Source organism: Emys orbicularis, chromosome 3, assembly GCF_028017835.1.
Source record: "Emys orbicularis isolate rEmyOrb1 chromosome 3, rEmyOrb1.hap1, whole genome shotgun sequence".
Lineage (NCBI taxonomy): Eukaryota > Metazoa > Chordata > Testudines > Emydidae > Emys > Emys orbicularis.
The window spans coordinates 113,472,428-113,494,254 of NC_088685.1; the positions used below are offsets into that span (position 1 = coordinate 113,472,428).

Sequence of the window (21,827 nt, forward strand, 5' to 3'; positions counted from 1 at the left end):
CAGTGCCAGGCAACAGATTTCGGCTTGCAGGCAGCCATGGTAAGCCACAGTCTTTTGGTTTTTTTAACCTTCTTAACATGTGGGAATGGTTTCAAACAGTAGCGCCCTCATTTCCCATACCAAGCACCCGTTGGGTTGGCCATTTAAAATGGGTTTGCAATGTAAAAGGAGGGGCTGCGGTTTCCGGGTTAACATGCAGCACAAACCCAACTAACCCCCCTCCACCGCACACCCAATTCTCGGGGATGATCACTTCACCCCTCCCCCCCACCGCGTGGCTAACAGCGGGGAACATTTCTGTTCAGCAGAGCAGGAAGGGGCACCTCTGAATGTCCCCTTAATAAAATCGCCCCCATTTCAACCAGGTGACCGTGAATGATATCACTCTCCTGAGGATAACAAAGAGCGATAAGGAATGGATGTTGTCTGCATGCCAGCAAACACCGGGACCATACGCTGCCATGCTTTGTTATGCAATGATTCCAGACTACGTGCTACTGGCCTGGCATGGTAAAGTGTCCTACCATGGCGGACGGGATAAGGCAGCCCTCCCCAGAAACCTTTTGCAAAGGCTTTGGGAGTACATGAAGGAGAGCTTTCTCAAGATGTCCCTGGAGGATTTCTGCTCCATCCCCATACACATTAACAGACTTTTCCAGTAGCTGTACTGGCCGTGATTGCCAGGGCAAATTAATCATTAATCATTAAACACGCTTGCTTTTAAACCATGTGTAATATTTACAAAGGTACACTCACCAGAGGTCCCCTGTGTGCCCTCAGGGTCTGGGAGCACGCCTTGGGTGAGTTCGGGGGTTACTGGTTCCAGGTCCAGGGTGATAAACATATCCTGGCTGTTGGGGAAACCGGTTTCTCCGCTTCCTTGCTGCTGTGAGCTATCTACATTATCTTCATCCTCATCTTCCTCGTACCCCGAACCCGCTTCCCTGTGTGTTTCTCCATTGAAGGAGTCAAAGCACACGGTTGGGGTAGTGGTGGCTGCACCCCCTAGCATGGCATGCAGCTCCGCGTAGAAGCGGCATGTTTGCGGCTCTGCCCCGGACCTTCCGTTTGCCTCTCTGGCTTTGTGGTAGGCTTGCCTTAGCTCCTTAATTTTCACGCGGCACTGCTGTGCGTCCCTGTTATGGCCTCTGTCCTTCATGGCCTTGGAGACCTTTTCTAATATTTTGCCATTTCGTTTACTGCTACGGAGTTCAGCTAGCACTGATTCATCTCCCCATATGACGAGCAGATCCCGTACCTCCCGTTCGGTCCATGATGGAGCTCTTTTGCGATCCTGGGACTCCATCACGGTTACCTGTGCTGATGTGCTCTGCGTGGTCACCTGTGCTTTCCACGCTGGGCAAACAGGAAATGAAATTCAAACGTTCGCGGGGCTTTTCCTGTCTACCTGGTCAGTGCATCTGAGTTGAGAGTGCTGTCCAGAGCGGTCACAATGAAGCACTGTGGGATAGCTCCCGGAGGCCAATAACGTCGAATTCCGTTCACACTACCCCAATTCCGACCCGCTAAGGCCGATTTTATTGCTAATCCCCTCGTCGGAGGTGGAGTAAAGAAACCGGTTTAAAGGGCCCTTTAAGTCGAAAAAAGGGACTTGGCCGTGTGAATGTGTCCAGGCTTAATTCGATTTAACGCTGCTAAATTCGACCTAAACTCGTAGTGTAGACCAGGCCTTAGTTATTTTCTGTCTATTTCTATGCTCTCTAAGTTCCTTTACGTTATCTCCCAGTCTTAAAGGGTGTTCTTTGCTTTTCCCGTTTTAATATCAGTGGATTTCATTAATATGCTGCTTAGTCTCTTTTTTAAACTATTAATGGAGATATTAAATATGAACTGAATCAGCCCTAACTCTGCTTCCCATGGTATCCCACAACTTAATACATTGCTATAGTTAATGGCCTTTTAGTCAGTTTTAAGTGTGTGATGATGTTACTAACCAAGCCAATTTGAATTCATTTTTAAATTCAGGTTTTATAAGCAACAGCACCACACACTTTTACTAAAATTTAAACTTGTGGAGCCAAATTTTCATCTGGTGCAAACCGACCATTTCATTTATGTGAATAGACCTATGTTGATTCACATCACTTCAAGGTCTGGCCCATTACTGCATTCCCTTCATCTACTAACTTTGCAATCCTGTCAACAACAACAACTTTGTCTAGCAAGAGTTATTTTTGCTAAATTTACTCTAGTTATTGGTCATTGCTCAATAATCCCCCAGGTAGGACTCGTTCTTTCTCTGCACTACAATTCAGAACTTTGTTGTGTTAGTCAGAAATCTGGTCAAAAGAAGAAAATCTGATCAAAAGGGGAGGGATAGCTCAGTGGTTTGAGCATTGGCCTGCTAAACCCAGGGTTGTGAGTTCAATCCTTGAGGAGGCCACTTAGAGATCTGGAGCAAAATCAGTACTTGGTCCTGCTAGTGAAGGCAGGGGGCTGGACTCAATGACCTTTCGGGGTCCCTTCCGGTTCTGTGAGATAGGTGTATCTCCATATATTATCAGATTCACAACAAATATTTTCACAAATGAAAGCATTGACTTACTTTCACTTTGAATCACTGCTCTTCGTTTACTTGAGTATTTGGAGGATTTGCCTTGTATTCAGGAAAAATATTCACAATTCTGAACTTTTCATTAATTTTTAGCACAAATGATTTCTCAGAAATGCATAAGTCATTATTCATTATTCTTCTTTAATATTTGCTATCCATCTTGGGAGCTGAAACAATGCCCTGTGATTTAAGTGACACTCACACAGTGTAAATAACAAATAGTCAAAGACAGCAGTTCACAAACAACCCATAAAGTCTGGACATTATTTGGTGAACCTTCCCAAACAACCAACACAATTATAGGGCAAAGGTGCATTCATTCTTAGCTAGACAGCTAGTTGAAAAGAGGAAGTGGTCTTGTATTTCAGGTGAAGTTGATTCAAACTACTAAAAATTAATGCTGGTGATAATAATTAGCAGTCCGCACTTCTTAGCTATTAACTAATTAATCCTCCCAGCACTATTGCTAGTAAGTAAGGTCTTGTCTGCACACAACTTGGGCCACTTTAACTATACCTTACACTTAAACCAGAACAACACACCCCTAGGGTGAGTGCACTTACACTGGTATAAAAGTGCTTATACTGATACAACTTATTACTATATGGGAAGGGGAATAAGTTTCACTAATATAAGCACATTTTACACCAGTGTCCACATCAGGAGCTGTATAGGTATAACTAATTCAGTAGAAAACAAACAAAAAACCCACATCCCTAACCAACATAGTGATTGATACCCAGTACAAAATTTGTGTATAGACCAGGGTTAAGCCGTATAATATTGTTTGACAGAAAGGATAAGTAGTGCAGAGAGGCTGGAAGACTTGTCCAAGTGAGTCAATGTCAGAGCAGGGATTAGAATTCAGTGATTCTTGGCTTGTGTTCCCACACTCAGACCACTAGACCAAGTCTCTCCCTAGACTGTACTTAGCCAGCCAGGGTCTGAGTTTGAACATTTTGTATATACCGTCTTTTTAATCAAATAGTTTCAAAGATATATTTAAAATAGTCCTCTAAATTACATAGAACATTAAATCTCCCATGTGCATGGAAAGCAATTTGTTTTGTGCTACAAAAAAAAAAAAAAAAAAAAAAAAAGGAAAGGTTAGTTTAATTTACTAAACTTCCAGAAATGCCAGTGGGAGGTTAAAATCTGCTCTAATTATACAGCAGCACAGAGAGTACTGGAGTCAGACAGTGAAAACTGTTGTGACAGTCTCTTATTACTGAGCTAGAAATTACATTGTAAATGGACTAAAACCAAAATAGTCTGTGATTTCCTCCTCTTGGTGATAATCAAGTACACTAAACAGACAAAGACCTGAACATGTGCTATAATGAGATTTTGACAGCATGTATCTACCTCACTCTTGGGAAAACCCCTTTATTAGGTTGAGAGAAAGAGATGAGCCCATAGTGAGCATGCCTCAAATATCAATCTTGCAGAGAAAAGCTACCAGATGTGGCCCATTAGGTTAAGAGACTCCGGGTTTCATTAGTCCAGAGTCAATGTTGCCAAACTGGGATACAAGATTTGGAAATGAGACTAATGTTTTTTCCTTTGTCCCTTATCCCCTTTGATGCCAGAGCTACTTTACTCTAGAGACTATCTTGATGGAAGGAGCATTGTGAATGATTCATTGTCCTGACGTGAAGGAAAGCAGAGTATGTTCTGCTAGCCTTCCTAGGATGGGAAAGACAACTGCACTAAGAAGAGACTTCACTTGCTATATAAATTGCTTCTTTAGGGGCTGAAAGGGCTGGTAACCTGTACATGAGGGGTGTGGTGGTAACCCTTGTACAAAGATATCTGCTTTGGCACTGTCCTAGAATAACATCCCTCCCTCGCAGCAGGGTTAGCTCTGCGATATAAATGGTCAAATGGCCCCAGCTCTGCCACTAAGGGGTTCTTTGCTTGATGATTGGGCAGTAGCTGACATTCGCCTTCTGAAATGCTGATAAGCCAATGAATCAAAAATAGAGAAGGTTTGAACAGTCTCAGTACCTTGGATTTTGGTTTGGGCCTATCTTTTATTGATGGATTTGATAGCCATGTCTCAAGCTGCATAAAAATAATTCAGGATTTATAAATTCATAGAGTTTAAGGCCAGAAGGGACCATTGGATCATCTAGACTTACTTGTATATCACAGGACATTACATGTCACCTAGTTGCCCCTATATTGAGCCCAAAACTTTTGTTTGGCTAAAGCATATGTTCCAGAAAGGCATCCAGTCTTGAACTGAAAACAAGAGATTGAGAATTCACTGCTTCCCCTGGTAGCTTGTTCACATGGTGAATCATCCTCACTGGTAAAAATGTGTGCCTTATTTCTAATTTGAATTTGTTTGGCTACCGCTTCCAGCCATTGATTCTTGTTCTGCTTTTCCCTGCAAGATTAATGAGCCCTTCAGCCTAGTTATGAAATTTCCTGTATACTAGTAATAAATCAAATAATACGAGGCATAGGCCAAATCTACTATATTCCCATCCCAGCATGATTAGATACTCCCCTTCTCCCCTGGGTGTTTGGAGAGGCTAACAAATCAGGGCTTTGGCATATTGCGGGGAGAAGCAGAGTGAATTCCAAAGCTAAGGATTCAGAAAATGCATGTATCACCTTCTCTTAAACGTAGAGGGATCAAGCCCAGGTTCCTTTACTGATTACATCTGTAACAATATCAGACAAATAAAGAGGCAGTCACCCATGAGACAAACCATTTATCTTAATATATCTATCTATATGGTTCCCATCACTGTAACATCACTCAAAAACATTCATGAATTTATCTTTACAAATGTAGGGAATTATTATGCATTTAGTAATCAAAGCAAGAAGAAATTTAGGTGACTTGTCCCAACATCACACAGGGAGTATGCAGAAAAGCTGGCATTTAGGGCTTATGAATTAAAACTATCACTTTGAATTCTCTGTGAAAAGATATTGGCAGCCAGTGCAGCTTATGGTGTCCAAATTACTTAACAGAGGAGCATATGGAGAACACACAAAAAGGAAAAATCCTGGGGTTTATTCCTAGAATACACAAATTGCCCAAGACATATCTGACGTGGAAAGGAAGGAGAAACTGCAGCTCACTCAAAACATGTCCCAGGCAGTAAAGCACAAATAAGCTCATCTTAGTTGTGTCAACAGGACATGCGTGAAATTGCCTGAACATTCAGCATAGAGACAGTCTTAGCTGCAGGGATTTAGAGAAATGGTATTCAGAAGATATGTTGTACTGGGTAGACATTGCCTTAAACCTGTAGCTCCTGGATGATTCAAAGGACTTTATGTCATCAAAATCTTGCAAAGCACTGAGCTCAAGCTGATGACGAGCTCTTAGAAGGGTTGTTAGAAAACCTGCAGTTAACAAACAAATAGATTTGATTAATTTTCTTGTCACCAAACCTACTACAAACAGCAACTGTGCAAATAACAGTTCCGTTTTGAGGCAAAACTCAGTGTCATGCCCTTGGGTAGGGGACAAAATGGGCTGTATATTGAAAAAGTACAGTCGGGGTAGTGATATCATCATGGTCACCTGTTGAGCTTCACAAATGGGGTCTGCAATTTGTGGGACAGACCAAAAATTTACCACAGGACTGTGGTATGTTCTGCTGTCTGAGTTAATTGATTTCTGCTCAGCCATCTGTGCCTATTCTTAGGCCAAACTAGAAGAGTAAAGTACAGTGTTCTCTCGACTGGCCTGCTTTGGGGAAAAACCCAGTATACCAAGGTTTTTTCCTCTTTCTGGCAAAAGATAGGGAGGGCAGAAAGAAAAGACCCACCACTCACCTTTGGAACACGTGTGGTCAGAGAACAGAGCTGTAAATCCTCCTCCTAGCCACAAGGGAGTGTCACCTTAAATCTCTTGAACTCATTTCTCATACATTAGGTGATTACTGTGCAGCATTAAGATTGTGACCCTTAAAGTGACACACCATATCGGAGAGGACCCTTACTCAGTATATTTTTGACAGCGCCTACCCACCGTTCATCACTACAGTTCTTTTTCTTAAAGGCTGAAGTTTGTATCACCTCTTCTGGATAGTCTGTGTGAAGTCTCAAACCACAATGGTCATAGTACATTGTTTTATCAAAAATAGAAAATCAGAAAAACCAAAATAATTATATGCATGAAATTTATATTTTTACCCTCAACAAAAGCTAGTCCACCTCTACCTCGATATAACGCTGTCCTCGGGAGCCAAAAAATCTTACCGCGTTATAGGTGAAACCGCGTTATATCGAACTTGCTTTGATCCACCGGAGTGCACAGCCCCGCCCCCCTCCCCTCCCCGGAGCACTGCTTTACCGCGTTATATCCGAATTCGTGTTATATCGGGTCACGTTATATCGGGGTAGAGGTGTAAATATAGGCCCTATTAATGTTGTTTCAGGAAAATAAGCAAGACTTGCATTTTTATTGCATTGATGCCTGTCTGGTCCAGTTTGACTCTTCCTCACCTTTGACCCTTCTTTGTAGGCAGTAGGTCAAAAACAAAGCCTGTTTACAGCTGTCTTGTGTGAATGACATTTTCAGTTATACCTTTCAGATTATTTTGATCTGCACCTGCATCCTGTCACCATTCCCACAAATATAGGCTCCAAAGCAGGGATTCTGGAACAATTTGTATAGTGGGGGTGCTGAGAGCATTGAACCAAACTGTAAACCCTGGATATGATGGAAACCACTTCAAGCACCCCTAGTTCCAGCTCCTATGCTCCAAAGAGGAGATAACACTTAGACAGATAACATCGCATCTAGTCAGAGTTATGTGCACTCCTGGGGAGGAGCTAGTGGTTGTGGTACATGTAGATAACAATGACATCGGGAAAGGTATTAGAGACCAAACTGGAGGCCAAATTGAGGCTGCTAGGTAAGAGATTAAAGTCCAGGACCCTCCAGGCTGGCATTCTTTGAAATGCTTCCAGTTCCGCATGCAGAGCCAGTTAGACAGGCAGAACTGCAGAGTCTCGATGCGTGGATGAGATGATGGTGTAGGGCAGAGGTAATGCGTGGGGGGGCCATGTGGGTTCACATCCCCCCCCCCAAATTTTCTGCTGGGCTTCTACTGAGCATGATCACATGGACTGAGCATGCTCAATAACGTGGCTGAAGACAGCTGTCCTCACTCTGCCCCTCCACCCCCACTATCTGCAGGCACAGTTGTCTCTAGTAGGAAGTAGGGTTTTCGGTTTAGTAGGAACTGGGGAACCTTTGGGAAAGGAGGAGCTTATATAGGAAGGATGGGCTTCACTTAAACCCAACTGGAACCAGATTGCTGGCATGTAAAATTAAAATGGTCGTAGAGAAGTTTTTAAACTAAGGGCTGGGGGAAAGTTCCGACAGGAACACACGGTTCAGACAGAGACATCCTGTAGGTGAGGATCAGTTAACAAGGATTCTCTATATCATAGTAAAGAGGAGAGGATAGAAATTGATAAAGTACAGGTAGGAGCTGAAGAGAAACCGTCAAGTGAAAGAGTCCTATTCTATTACATCACATGAAGGCAGACAACTAAATATGGACAAATTTATAATTGCTTGTATACAAATGCAAGAAGTCTAAATACTACTAAGCAGGGCTGTAACCAAGGCGGGGGCAAGCAGGGCAACCGCCCTGGGCACAAAGCCGTGGAGGCAGAGAAAAGGGACAGCGTGTGGGGGCATGTGGGGTAACCCCCCCCCCAGATTTCTGCCTTCCATTTAGCACAAAGGTTTTCAAACTGTGGGAGCGGGGGCACACCCCACAGTTTCTAAACCATCACCTCCTTCCAGGAGCCGGCAGATGAGAAGCTGGTGGGAATCACCCGGTCCGCTTGTGCCAGGGCACTCGCTCGCTGGCTGCCTGGCAGCCCTTCCTGCCCTGTTCCCCGAGCCAACCCGCCTCTGCACTGCCAGGTGCTGCCCAGGCAGGGCGGGTGGCACAGCTCCAAGCTGTGCCCCAACTTGCCCTTTCCTGTCCCCCGAAGGAGCCTGGCGCAAACCAGTGACACCCCCTGGAGCCAGCCCCTGCCCGCGGAGACTGGCTGCCATGAGATGCTCCCCAAGGCAAGCATCTCATGGCAGCCAGGCTCCCATGGACAGGGGCCAGCTCCAGGGAGTGTCGCCAACTGGCGCCAGGCTCCTTTGTGGGAGAGGCAAGAGTGTTTCAGAGGTGCAGCTAAGAGCTGTGCCAAGCGCCTGGCCGTGAAGAGGCGGCCCGGCTTGGGGAGCAGTGTAGGGAGGGCTACCAGCCAGCCAGCACCCCAGCTCCCACAGCACAGAAAGCCAGGGATACACCCCACAGCTTGAAAACTTCTGTGCTAAATGTAAGGCAGAAATCTGGTGGGGGGGAACATGTGACCCCCGTGACCCTCCCCCCATGTCGTTGCTGGGGGAGCAAATATGCTTGCTTGCCCCAGGCGCTAAAATAACTAGTTACAGCTCTGATACTTAGCTGGGTGAACTTGAGTGCCTAGTATTAAATGAGGATGTTGAGATAATAGGCATCAGAGAAACTTGGTGGAATGATAATAATTAATGGGACACAGTAATGTCAGGGTACAAAATATATAGGAATGACAGAGTAGGTAGTGAGGATGGGGGAGTGGCACCATATGTGAAAGAAATAGTGGCAAATGTAGTAAAAATCTTAAATGAATTAAACAGTACCATAGAATCTCTATGGATAGAAATTCCACGCTTGAATAATAAGACTATAGCAATAAGACTATACTATTAACAACCTGACCAGGATGGTGATGGTGATTTTGACATGGTCAGGGAGATTAGAGAGGCTGTAAAAATAGAAAACTCAATAATAATGAGGAATTTCAACTATCTCCATATTGACTGGGTACATGTCATCTCAGGATGGGATGCAGAGATAAAATTTCTAGGCACAATTAATGACTGCTTCTTGGAGTAGCTAGTCCTGGAACCAACAAGGGAAGAGACAGTTCTTGATGTTGTCCTTGGTGGCACACAGGATCTGGTCCAAGAAGTGAATATAGCAGAACCACTCAGTAATAGTGATCATAATGTAAATTTAACATCCTTGGTGGAGGGAGAGGGAATACCAAAGAAGCCCACCACAGTAGCATTTAACTTCAAAAAGGGGAACTATAGAAAAATGAGGAAGCTAGTTAAGTGGAAATTAAAAGGAACAGTCATGAGTGAAATATCTGCAAGCTGCATGGAAACTTTTTTAAAACATCATAATAGAGGCTCAAATTAAATGTATTCCCCAAATTAAAAAAAAAAAGTAAGAGGATCAAGAAAATGCCACCATGGCTAAACAACAGAGTAAAAGAGGTGGTTAGAGGCAAAAAGGCATCTTATAAAAATTGGAAGTCAAATCCTACTGAAGAAAATAGAAAGGAGCATAAACTCTGGCATGTCAAGTGTAAAAATATAAATAGCTGGCCCAAAAAGAATTTGAAGAGCAACTACCAAAAGACACAAAAACTAGCAGCCACTTTTTTTTAAGTACATCAGAAGCAGGAACCTTACCAAGCAAGCAATGGGGCCACTAGACAATCAAGAAGCTAAAGGAGCACTCAAGGAAGACAAGGCCATTGCAGAGAAGCTAAATGAATTCTTTGCATCAGTTTTCACTGCAGAGAATGTGAGGGAGATTCCCACACCAGAGCCATTTTTTTTAGATGAGAAATCTGAGGAACTGTCCCAGATTGAGGTGTTGATCGAGGAAATTTTTCAGCAAATTCATACATTTAACTAATAGTTCACAAGCTATAACCCCAATGGTTCTGAAGAAACTCAAATATGAAATTGCAGAACTACTAACTGTGGTATGTAACCTATCGCTTAAAATCGGCCTCTGTACCAAATGACTGGAAGAAGATAGCTAACGTAACACCATTTTTTAAAAAAAAGCTCCAGAGGTGATCCTAGCAGTTATAGGCTGGTAAGCCTAACTTCAGTACTGGGCAGATTGGTTAAAACTACCGTAAAGAACAGAATTATCAGATACATAGATGAACACAATATGTTGGGGAAACATCAACACAGCTTTTGTAAAGGGAAATCATGTCTCACAGATCTACTAGAATTCTCTGAAGGGGTCAACAATCATGTGGACAAGAGTGATCCAGTAGTTGGACTGTCAGAAAGCCTTTGACAAGGTCCCTCACCAAAGGTTCTTAAGAAAAGTAGGTAGTCATGGGTTAAGAGAGAAGGTCCTCTCATTGATCAACTGGTTAAAAGACAGGAAACAAAGGGTAGGAATAAATGGTCAATTTTCACAAGAAAGAGGTCAATAGCAGGGTTCCATGGGAATCTGTATGGGGACCAGGGTTATTCAACATATTCATAAAGTATCTGGAAAAAGGATAAATAATGAGGTGGCACTGTTTGCAGACAATATACAAAATTAATCAAGATAGTTAAGTCCAAAGCAGACTGCAAAGAGTTACAAAGGGATCTCACAAAACTGAGTGGCTGGCCAAAAAAATGGCCGATGAAATTCAGTATTGATAAATGCAAGGTAATGCACATGGGAAAACATAATCCCAACTATACATAAAAATGATGGGATCTAAATTAGCTGTTACCACTCAAGAAAGAGATTTTGGAGTCATCATGGATAGTTCTCTGAAAACAGCTGCCCAATGTTCAGCAGCAGTCAAAAAAGCTAACAGAATGTAAGGAATCGTTAGGAAATGGATGGCTAAAACAGAAAATACCATAATTCCACTATATAAATCCATGGCACACCCATACCTTGAATACTGTCTGCAGTTCTGGATGCCCCATCTCAAAAAAGATATATTAGAATTGGAAAACAAAAATGATTGGGGGTATGGAACAGCTTCCATATGACTAGAGATTAAAAAGACGGGTACTGCTCAGCTTGGAAAAGAGACAACTAGGGGAAGATAAAATAGAGGTCTATAAAATCATGAATGATGCAAAGAAAATGAATAAGGAAGTGTTATTTTCTCCTCCATATAACACAAGAACCAGGGATCACCCTATGAAACTAACAGGCAGCAGGTTTAAAACAAACACAAGGAAATACTTCTTCACATAACGCACAGTCAACCTGTGGAACTTGTTGCCAGAGGATTTTATGAAGGCTGAAAGTATAACTGGGTTAAAAAAAAGAATTAGATAAGTTCCTGGAGGATAGGACCATCAATGGCTATTAGCCAAGATGGTCAGAGATGCAACACAATGCTCTTGGTGTCCCTAAACCTCTGACAGCCCGATGCTGGGACTGGATGACAGCGGATGGATCACTGGATAATAGAACTTTTCTGTTCATTCCCTTTGAAGCATCTGGCATTGGCCATTATGAGAAGACAGGATTCTGGGCTAGGTGGGACCATTAGTCTGACCCAGTATGGCCGTTCTTATGTTCTTAACAATCTCTTATGACATGGTCTGTATGTATCCCAAATGAATTCAGGATAGTACTCATTGCTTTGAATGAACAGTTTAGGTTCCTGTTTTTCCTGTACTGTTTTATAGTTCGCTTTAAGGTGTGTGCATTCAGTAGTTTTCTCCCAACCCCACCTTCACTTCTGAATTCCAAATAACCATGTTCAAGGTGCCTGATCTTAGTTCTAGAATAACAACTACTCTGCTGCATGTTAAATGTTTTGACAGGATGCACTAACCTGAATCCAATTCCCTGATTGCCTTCCTTCTGGATTTAAAGTGACAAAGTTCACATATTTATATGATTCCCTTGCATTATTACTTGTGTATCAAATATGAATTATTAACAGATTAACAGTAAATTGACATGATGGAAGATAATAAATAGAAAAAAGGGGTAAGAGGATAAGAAATTGAGTGAAGTAGTAAAGTGGAAGACAAGAGTGAGAGGATGGGACCCTCTTAAGGCTACCAAAATTCTAAAGCTAGTTCAGACATAATTAACATAATCAGCAGAGAGGGTGAAATCCTGATCCCATTTAAGTAAATGGCAAACCTCCCATAGACTTTAGTAGAAGCAGGATTTCACCCAGAGAGAGTAAACCGGAGTGAACGAGTAGTTATTATATATTTTGGTGGTGGAGTTGCAAGTTAGTTTGATTATCATATGGTTGTTGGTTTGGTTTCTTTTAGTATGTGTTGGAGGCATAGTGGAGGGCAGAAGCAGGAGTTTTAGTGAAGATCTGGATTTGAGGCGAGCAGGCAAAAATGTGGTAGGGAGGGAAATTAATGGAGTGGGAGGAAGAGGTAGATGAAGATGGAGCTAGGGAGTTCCTGGCAGTGTCAATTTTTGCCTGTCATGTAATATTCAAGATCTTGGGCACAGAATGAGGTAAAAGGCTAAAGGGATGGTTTGAGGAGTGAATCAGAGATGGGAAGAGACACACCAGAGGTTAGGAATGAGGGAGTAAATTATGATAATGAAGTCTACTTAGCATGAGAGAGAGCAGAGTCGAGAAACGAGAACATGAACCGTGCTGGAGGAAATCTGCGTGGGAATGAGAGAGAGCAGCAAAATCAATGGAATTACTCATGCTTAAAGTTAGGTATGTGTTTGAGTGATTTGCTGAATTGGGGTTTAAAGTGCATTGCTGTTAGAGGTTATTTTCACATAATGTTCCCTCTTCTGTGCCCAAGATCTTGTACTTGGACTTTCAGAAAGCCTTTGACTAGGTCCCTTACCACAGGCTCTTAAGCAAGCAGTCATGGAATAAACGGGAAATTCTTTTCATGGATCGGTAGCTGCTTAAAAGATAGGAAACAAGAGTGGGAATAAATGGTCAGTTTTCACAGTGGAGAAAGGTAAGTAGTGGGGTCCCCCAAAGGTGTGTACTGGGACCAGTGCTGTTCAACACATTAATAAAAGATCTGGAAAAAAGGGTGAACAGTGAGGTGGCAAAATTTCCACATGATACAAAAATACTTAAGATAGTTAAGTCCAAAGTTGACTATGCAGAATTACAAAGGGATCTCATCAAACTGGGTAACTGACCAACAAAATGGCAGATGAAATTCAGTGTTGATAAATGCAAAGTCATGCACAGTCAAAAACAACCCCAACTATACATACAAAATGATGGGCTCTAAATTAGCTGTTACCACTCAAGAAAGATCTTGGAGACATTGTGGATAGTTCTCTGAAAACATCTGCTTAATGTGCAGCAGCAGTCAAAAAAGCTAACCCAATGTTAGGAACCATTAAGAAAGGGATAGAAAATAAGGTAGAAAATATCATAATGCCTCTATATAATGTGAATAAGGAAGTGTTATTTACTCCTTCACATAACACAAGAACCAGTGGTCACCCGATGAAATTATTCGGCAGCCGACTTAAAACAAACTTAAGGAAGTACTTCTCCACACAACACACAGTCAATCTTTGGTACTTGTTACCAGGGAATGTTGTGAAAGCCAAAAGTATAACTAGGTTCAGAAAAAAATTAGATAAATTCCTGGAGGATCGGTCCATCAATGGTTATTAGCCAAGATGGTCACGGAAACAGCCCTATGCTCTGGGTGTCCATAAATCTCTGACAGCTAGAAGCTAGGGCTGGATGACAGAGGCTGGATCACTTGATAACTGCCCTGTTCTGTTCACTCCCTCTGAAGCATTTGACCCCAGCCACTGTCAGAAGATTGGCTAGTGGGCTAGTTGGTCCATTGCTCTGACCCAGTATGGCTATTTTTATGTTTTTTATAAGTGTCCCCCAGCATAATTTTGCTATCCCCTAGTTCTCACGTTCACTGTGATTTTCCTCTTTATAATACATATCTTATTACAAACACCACACTTAATTCCCAGAACAGCCCTATCATGAGGGAGCATTATACTTCCATCAGTTATGGGTATTTTATTTACACAAATTGTTCTCTTAACTTGGATGCGGTGTCTCAAAAATAATCATCCTTATGGTCACTCAGAAATTCTTTTTGCAATGTTCCTTAGAGTATCATGCAGAATGCAGTGCCGACATACTGTAGAGAATTGCATCGAACTCAATGGCAGACCAAATGTTTTTCTATGGGAAGTGTTTTTATAAAACTTTGTATATTAAAATGTTACTTCTGTGGATATAAAATCTTCTGCCTCTAACATTTTCAGTTATTTGACTTGCTTATGTTTACAGCATTTTAAAAACAAAATATAACACAGCTCATATTGATCATAACTGTGACAGTCTGCAGAATATTTTTTAAATCTTCCTCATCTTTTCACCGTTTACTATAAAGCTTGTATTCTTAAGCACTGGGAAATTTCCACTTTTTTTTTCTAGCCAAAACTATGGGTCCAATCATATCCGTACTTTGGATGTATGAACATTGTGACTGGCTCCTGTGGGGCAAACCAAACCCTTGTCTCCAAAACCCACCCCTTGGCTCTAGATCTGAATTTTGCAGCACAGATCCATCTCAAATTCTTTTTTCTCCAGGAATATTTGCACTGAAATAGAAAATGGCATGTCACTTTGTAAATTTCTCCTTCCCATACCCCAAATATACAGGTTTGTATTCTGCACCATTTTCCTACCACTTCCACAGAGCTGCATTTTGTCACTGTAGTTTTCACAAACTTTAAGCAGTGATAGCTTGTTATATGAAAAACAGCGTTGGGGAAGAATCTGTGCAGGAGAAAAACAAAACATTCAGAATCATTTTTCTGGAGCAGGGACTGGTAGGAAAAACCTTGTCAGGGTCGCTCTGGTGGAGCTGTGCTGCCAGGGACAGCCACATGGGGTCAGGAGGCAGTACAGAGGTACAGGGCTTCCATGTGGATTGCCTTGGACCTCCACTGAAATCACAGGGTTTGGACCCCTGCTTATTCCTCTAGAGAGCAAACCCTTCCTCCTGAGATAAGAACTCAAAAGTAGCGCTGTGTGGGGAATCTTAGTTTTTCTCCTCCCCTGGGCCTCCCTGCAGAAGTGGTTGATCTATCTGCAGTAACTATTTCTATTGGTTTTGTCAGCAATGAGAATATTTGTGCTTGGTTCTGTTGATCACCATTCTGTAATGTGTGCTATAGCTGCTGAGGTACTGTTCCCCTCCAGGCACTACTTCCAGCGATGGGGGAGGAAGATAGGAAAGCACAGTATTTTGGTTCACTGCATTTTGGTTCCTCTTCTGAGGATAAGAACACAGACCAGGTCCTCAAGTTTTCACTCTCACCAAAAGCCCCATTTAGAATGCTTTGACAGAGTTCTGCCTAAGCAAGGATTTGGAATATTTGACCCAGGATGATTATATAGCTGTGTAACCAGGTTCCAATGGGGCCCAGCTGTGGTCACTCAATTAGAGTGAACTGCAAAAAATGGGGCAGACAATCCCCATAAAGCTGGTGGATATTCCAATACTTAGATTCACAAAACCAGCATAAAACAGCTTCTTTATTACCTCACTGGTTACTCAGAAGTCCAAACAACACAGTTCCCTTAAAGTGATCCAGCCTCAGGCTTCCATCCAGGTACCTAAGTCAGATATGATGAAGATTCCTGAAAATCTTATTTCATCATATAAAATAAAAGGTTCTACCAATCCCAAAGGATCGGACACATTACCTCCCAGGTTATTGAATATTCCAGATCTTACCCAAATACACCCTACAGCCAATTCTTATTAACAAAACTAAAATTTATTAAAAAACAAAAGAGCGAGAGAATGGTTAAAAGATCAGTATACACACAGATATGAGTTCAATTCACTGAGGTTCAGTTTCATAGCAGAGATGGTGAGTTCTGTAGTTGCAGAGTTCTTTCAGAAATAGTTCTTAGATTATAGTTCAAAATCATTGCAGGGTGTTCCAGAATCAGGACCCAAGGATCTTTTACACAATTTCATGTCCTCTTTGACAAGTTGGAAGTTCCTCCAGGAACAAAAAGGTAATTAGGATGACTTTGAAGGAGATCCATCACCGGTACTTAGCTATAGAATTAACATAAGGCCATTTGTTTGTTCCTCCACCATTCACAGTACATTTCAAAGAGAGATGAATGCCGAGATAACCCATGTTTACAATTCATTTAAATGCTAGGATGTTTTTTTGATCTCTGAATTATCCGAATACAGCATAGACAGGGACTGTTGATTGACCCTGCTCATACAAATGTAAATATACAAACATTATCCCTCCACATGTCTTTTGAGGTTTATTTATTTTGCAGGATGTTTAACCCTTTCTGGCCAGGCGTCACAAGCTGCTAGTTCCTGCACTTTTGTGAACCAACCATTTTAAATGCTAGCACTTTCTTCCCTGCTTGAAAATCATCCCTGGGTTGAGTTAAATCCACTCTGCACTGAAAATACGGGGGCATGCTCTGCAGTGACAAACAAATCAACAAACTGTGAACAGCATTCTACAGTTTTTTATTTTTGCCTTTTGTCACGCTGTCTGGAATGGTTTGTGACAGTGAGTGCCTACCTCAGGGTATACTGTCAAAAACAGGGCAGACACCCCAAATTGGTGGTGCGTTCTATAAGTGGATTTCACCAACCCAGCATCAAATGTGAACTCCTAGATTACTAAATCAGTCCTACCATGAAGTCACAGCCAGTCCCTTTGGGCTCTCCAGTCTATCTTGGCACCCAGGCAAGCTGGACTTAGGCCTGGTCTACACTAACCCCCAAATTCGAACTAAGGTACGCAACTTCAGCTACGTGAATAACGTAGCTGAAGTCGACATACCTTAGTTCGAACTTACTGCGGTTCAGACGCGGTCCACACGCGGCAGGCAGGCTCCCCGTCGACTCCGCGGTACTCCTCTCGCCGAGCTGGAGTACCGCAGTCGACGGCGAGCGCTTCCGGGATCGATTTATCGCGTCCAGACCAGACGCGATAAATCGAACCCAGAACTTCGATTCCCAGCCGCCGAACTAGCGGCTGGGTGTAGACCTGGCCTTAGTGATAAATGGTCACTTACACCAAAAATCACAAAATACTCAGGTTGCTCCCAGTCCCAAAAGACCAGTCACTTGCCCCAGATCAATTTGTTCCATAGATCTCACACCACAGACAACACAGGTAGTAAATCTTATAGTAAACTAACTAAGAATTTATTGACTAGGAAAAAGAAATGAGAGAGTTATTTACAGGTTAAAGCAGGCAACATATATGGACAAATAAGTTCAGTCTAAGGCAGTGGTGAGCAACCTGCAGCCCGCAATCAGATTACCCTGATGGGCTGCATGCAGCCCGTGGGCTGCAGGTTGCCTACCACTGGGCTAGGGTTGCAAAAGGTGAGCGAGATGTAGTAATCTGTCAGCATTAAATGCCTTTTCAGGGCTTACCCCAGGCCAATCCTGGGGATCTTTGCTTTTCTGTTTCTTTGTTCCAGCCCTTGTAAGAGTCCAAACAGCAAAGAGATGAAAAATCTTCCTGTTAGCTATTTTTATTTCCCTTTTCTGGCATTCAAATCAACGGGATGAGGCCTGGTGCATATACTTCTCCGTGAGTGGATGGGGCAATTAACAAGCTTTAGTCCTATGATGTCCAACTTAATTTTGATAGGACTCCTGGATGGGTGGAGAGAGACACTCTTCCTGTCTGAGTTCACAAATCATAAAAGTGTAGCAGAGTGTTGGATTTCCCTCTAGGAAGGCCCTCCAATCCTTTAATATCTGGGACTTTTAATGTATGTCTAAATTTGGGAGGGGGAGAGGGAGAGGAGGTTGGCTAACAGGACAGAAAGAGTTATTAGCAGTACCTTCTGCTACCAATATTTTAAATGCCAAGGGCTAAGACTGTGGTTTGTTTTTGTTCCATCACTTTGGACATCTTTCATGTAAACAGCAGTCAGCATTAATTAGAACTCTGCCTGTTATTTTTCCCTGTAAGATACAGCAAGCAAACTTAGATGTAAACCAAAATAGCTGCCATGCCTAAAATTTGGGTAACCTTTCCAATGCCCTCAGTGTCAGGTTTTCTGTTTTGGCTGCAGGGTCAGTAGCTGGCAGGGAATAATTGGATTCAGATGCAAATTGTGGTAATTGCTGCTTTTAAGATAAATCATGGTTTCTCTTCATAGTATTTCTCTGTGTCTGGTTCTGAGATTATCTGACTAGCAGGGGAACCGATTAATGAGGCAAGGCAGCCAAGTATTTCTCTAGGCTTGTTTGTTATGCTGTACATGTGTGCATATTGTAAATGCAAATAAACCCATCTTTATTTTATTCATAGTTCTAATGGAAAGTCTGTGTCATGGTCTGAACCAGGTGGAAGACATGTTCCCAAGGGACAACACATGTGGCACAGACTCTCAATGCATGTAACGAGCAAGGAGACGGGATGCAATCAGACAGCAGTAATCAAGCCCCTCACTAAAAGTTACCATGGCCAAGGCAAGAGCCTGACTTTTTCAGACATCAGCAGTAAGACTCTCTACAATGTGGTGGAGGAAGAAGAGAGCGAGCCAGTGCGCTTCAGCCAGCCCAGCAGCCCTTCCATGGTGGTGCACAGGCGGGTGACAGCAACACCCCCACTTCAGGCAACGGCAGAAGAGACCAACCTGTTCTTACCTGAACAGCCCCCCAAGAGTCTGGTGCTGCAGCAGAGATCTATTGTGGAGCAGGTGCAATGCGTGGTCAACAAGTTTGCCACCGGCATTCCTGACTTCAACTCTGTGATCCCCATGCCCAATGCAGGGAATGGAGTGAGGGTCCTCTACCAGCCTCCACTGCAGCAACAGCAGGTTCTTCCTCTCCAGATGGCCATTTTCAGTGAAGAGCCAGTCTCACCGCCGGCTGACGAGGTGGAAAGCGAGAAGTTTAAGCTCATCCAGGGATACGTGTACGAGAGGCCGGAGACCACGGAAGAGGAGGAGGAGGAAGAGGAGCGGGCGACTAGCAAACTGACTCTGGAAGACTCACCAGCACTGACGCCTCCATCTCCTTTCAGAGATTCGGTGGCTTCTGGCAGCTCGGTGCCCAGCTCCCCAGTGTCGGAGTCAGTGCTCTGCACCCCCCCAAACGTGACCTATGCTTCGGTCATCCTGAGGGATTATAAACAAAGCTCCTCCACCCTGTAGAATGAGGATTACATCTAGGTGTGAACAAGGAGGACTTTGGCTGCTATCAACTGGAAATTGCTGGGGGTGGTGGGGAGAGAACCAAGATGTGTGGGTGGGGAAGCATGAGAAAGCAGAATGTGATGTTATATGTGATGGGACAAAAACTGTATCCTGCACTAAAAATGATCTATTTGAGGGCTTAAATTATTTAGCTGTTAAAAAAATAATAAAAGTGTTGTACTTTGAGAAGACAATAGGAAATTCTGACAAAGCACAAACCCAATAAACAACTTCTATAGCAAAAAAAATGAGTAAACATAAAAATCACTCACACTCACACACACTCTTGGTAATGCTTGGAAATGACTCTGGATAAATGCAACCATGGATAAGTCATTAGCACATCTCATGGCTGTAATTCTTCATCTCGTGCAGAAGCAGCAGACGCAAGAGCTGGAAGGGGCAGGGTGTGGCAGGAACAAGGGAAGAGATCTCTAGTTTATATTTTTTCTGGTTTAGTAGGTGGGATAAAGTGCAAATGCAAGTCACTGTAGTGTGTCTGTTGGGGAAAAGCAAAGATAACATGCTGACATATGATTTTAAAAGAATTTTGTCAGAACAATCAGTTGCTCACATTAGATTTTTTTTAACTTGTGCTGATTTTGAAAAGGGGCCAGGATAATCGCAACATTTTTTGTGATGAAGATTCAAGAGGTCTGGTTAAAAGAGCCTTTGTTGTAGTACTTGTAATGTTCTGAGTACTAAGAAGAACTGCCCTTTTGTATAAGATTGCAAGCCATGTGGCTAAACTGTTACATTACATTTACTGTAGCAAAATATTTACCAACTAACCTTTCATAATACAATATATTTGCCATGTGATTACATTGTTTTTTGTGTTACTATAGGAACAAATACATCAAAAATAACTGTATACTTAAAGCAACAATTACTACTTTAAACAAAAAGGCAATTCTTTATCGTGAGTCATAAAATCCATTGTAGAAGCAAGAGAATGAGTGTAGGTGGTGTGTGTGTGTCTGTATAGTATGTGTGAAATGTAATGTCTAATAACTGCCACTGGAAGATTGTCTTACAAATATACATGGATATTTTTATGTTCCAATCATGTTTTATAGCATTGTTACAAATATACTATAGATCTTTGAAAGTTTGTATGCTGTGCTAACACATTTTTCATATATAAGCTAAGATGGTTGTTACCCTTATAATAGATGCTTTATTTTGCAGATATTTTATTATGTGGAAATATGCTATTGATAACTAGTGCTTTGAGAGCTTGTTACTTTAAATGTTTGAAACAAGTGTGGTTAACCAAAATAAAAAGTCTGTTTTAGAAATCTTGCACATGCCAGTATTAAAACTATAAAGGCAAGACTGGAAAAAGTATTTAGACCATTTCTAGTTATTTCAGATAGTTAAAAATAAAATCATATTGAGACAAGAACTTTCATCAGTGCTTAATGTGTACACAAAGATCCAGATCTATTCAGATCTGTCCTTTACCTCTCAGCCTCTTCTACTTACACGTCTTATTCCCAGTGTCTGTGTTTTTTCCTTCCATTTCCATTTTGCCTGTATGGTTTCCCTTTCTGCTCTTTTCATTTTTAATGCTCATTTCTATGCTTCTCTGTTTCTGTCCTTCTTCACACCCTCTTCTCTCCACATTTCACACATTTGCCAGAGATGGGCCTAAACCAAAACCCCGCCCCAAACATTCTTAAATGTTCTGGGGTTCAAAATCCAGATCCAACTCTTGTGGCTTGAGTGCATCAATTCAATGAACTCTGGTTTGTTTGGTTTGATTTGGTTCGTTTCGTTGGTTGGTTTTTGTTTTTTATATATTTGATATTGTGTTATATAGGCCACTCATATGGAGCAGATCCTCAGCTGCTGTAAATTGTCATAGCTTGATTGACTTCAGCTGAGGATCTGTTCCATAATTTCTACACTTTATTTTCTCTTGATATTTGTGAAGTGTTCTTTTCATGCCAACGTAATTACATAATTGCTTTTTGTCATAGGTCTTGTATGTTTTCTGCCAGAATTATTCTGAATTCCTAATATTTATACTTTTTCCCCCTTTTATTTCATTTTTAGTCTAAAAATGCCTGTTGCCAGTAATCAATTCTTCTATTAAAGTGGTTGTTATTTTTCTATCTAATTATATAGCAGCAGCATTAAAAGAATTGGCTGGTACCCCAAATCAGATCCAATATTTAATCCTTACTCTTTTCTTTTTATGGTATTCCTTTCAATATGACTTGTTGCCAATTATTAT

The 21,827-nt window shown here is 42.0% G+C and overlaps 1 protein-coding gene across 1 annotated transcript in view; it reads left to right on the top strand.

Annotated features, from left to right (window-relative positions):
- Nucleotides 1-19,543, top strand: part of GRM1 (glutamate metabotropic receptor 1) — a 276,049-nt gene extending 256,506 nt beyond the window's left edge. The window contains exon 8 of the mRNA XM_065400446.1: nucleotides 18,697-19,543. Coding sequence (XP_065256518.1) covers nucleotides 18,697-19,543 — 847 coding nt within the window. The remainder of the gene's footprint in view (nucleotides 1-18,696) is intronic.
- Nucleotides 19,544-21,827: the final 2,284 nt, after the last annotated feature.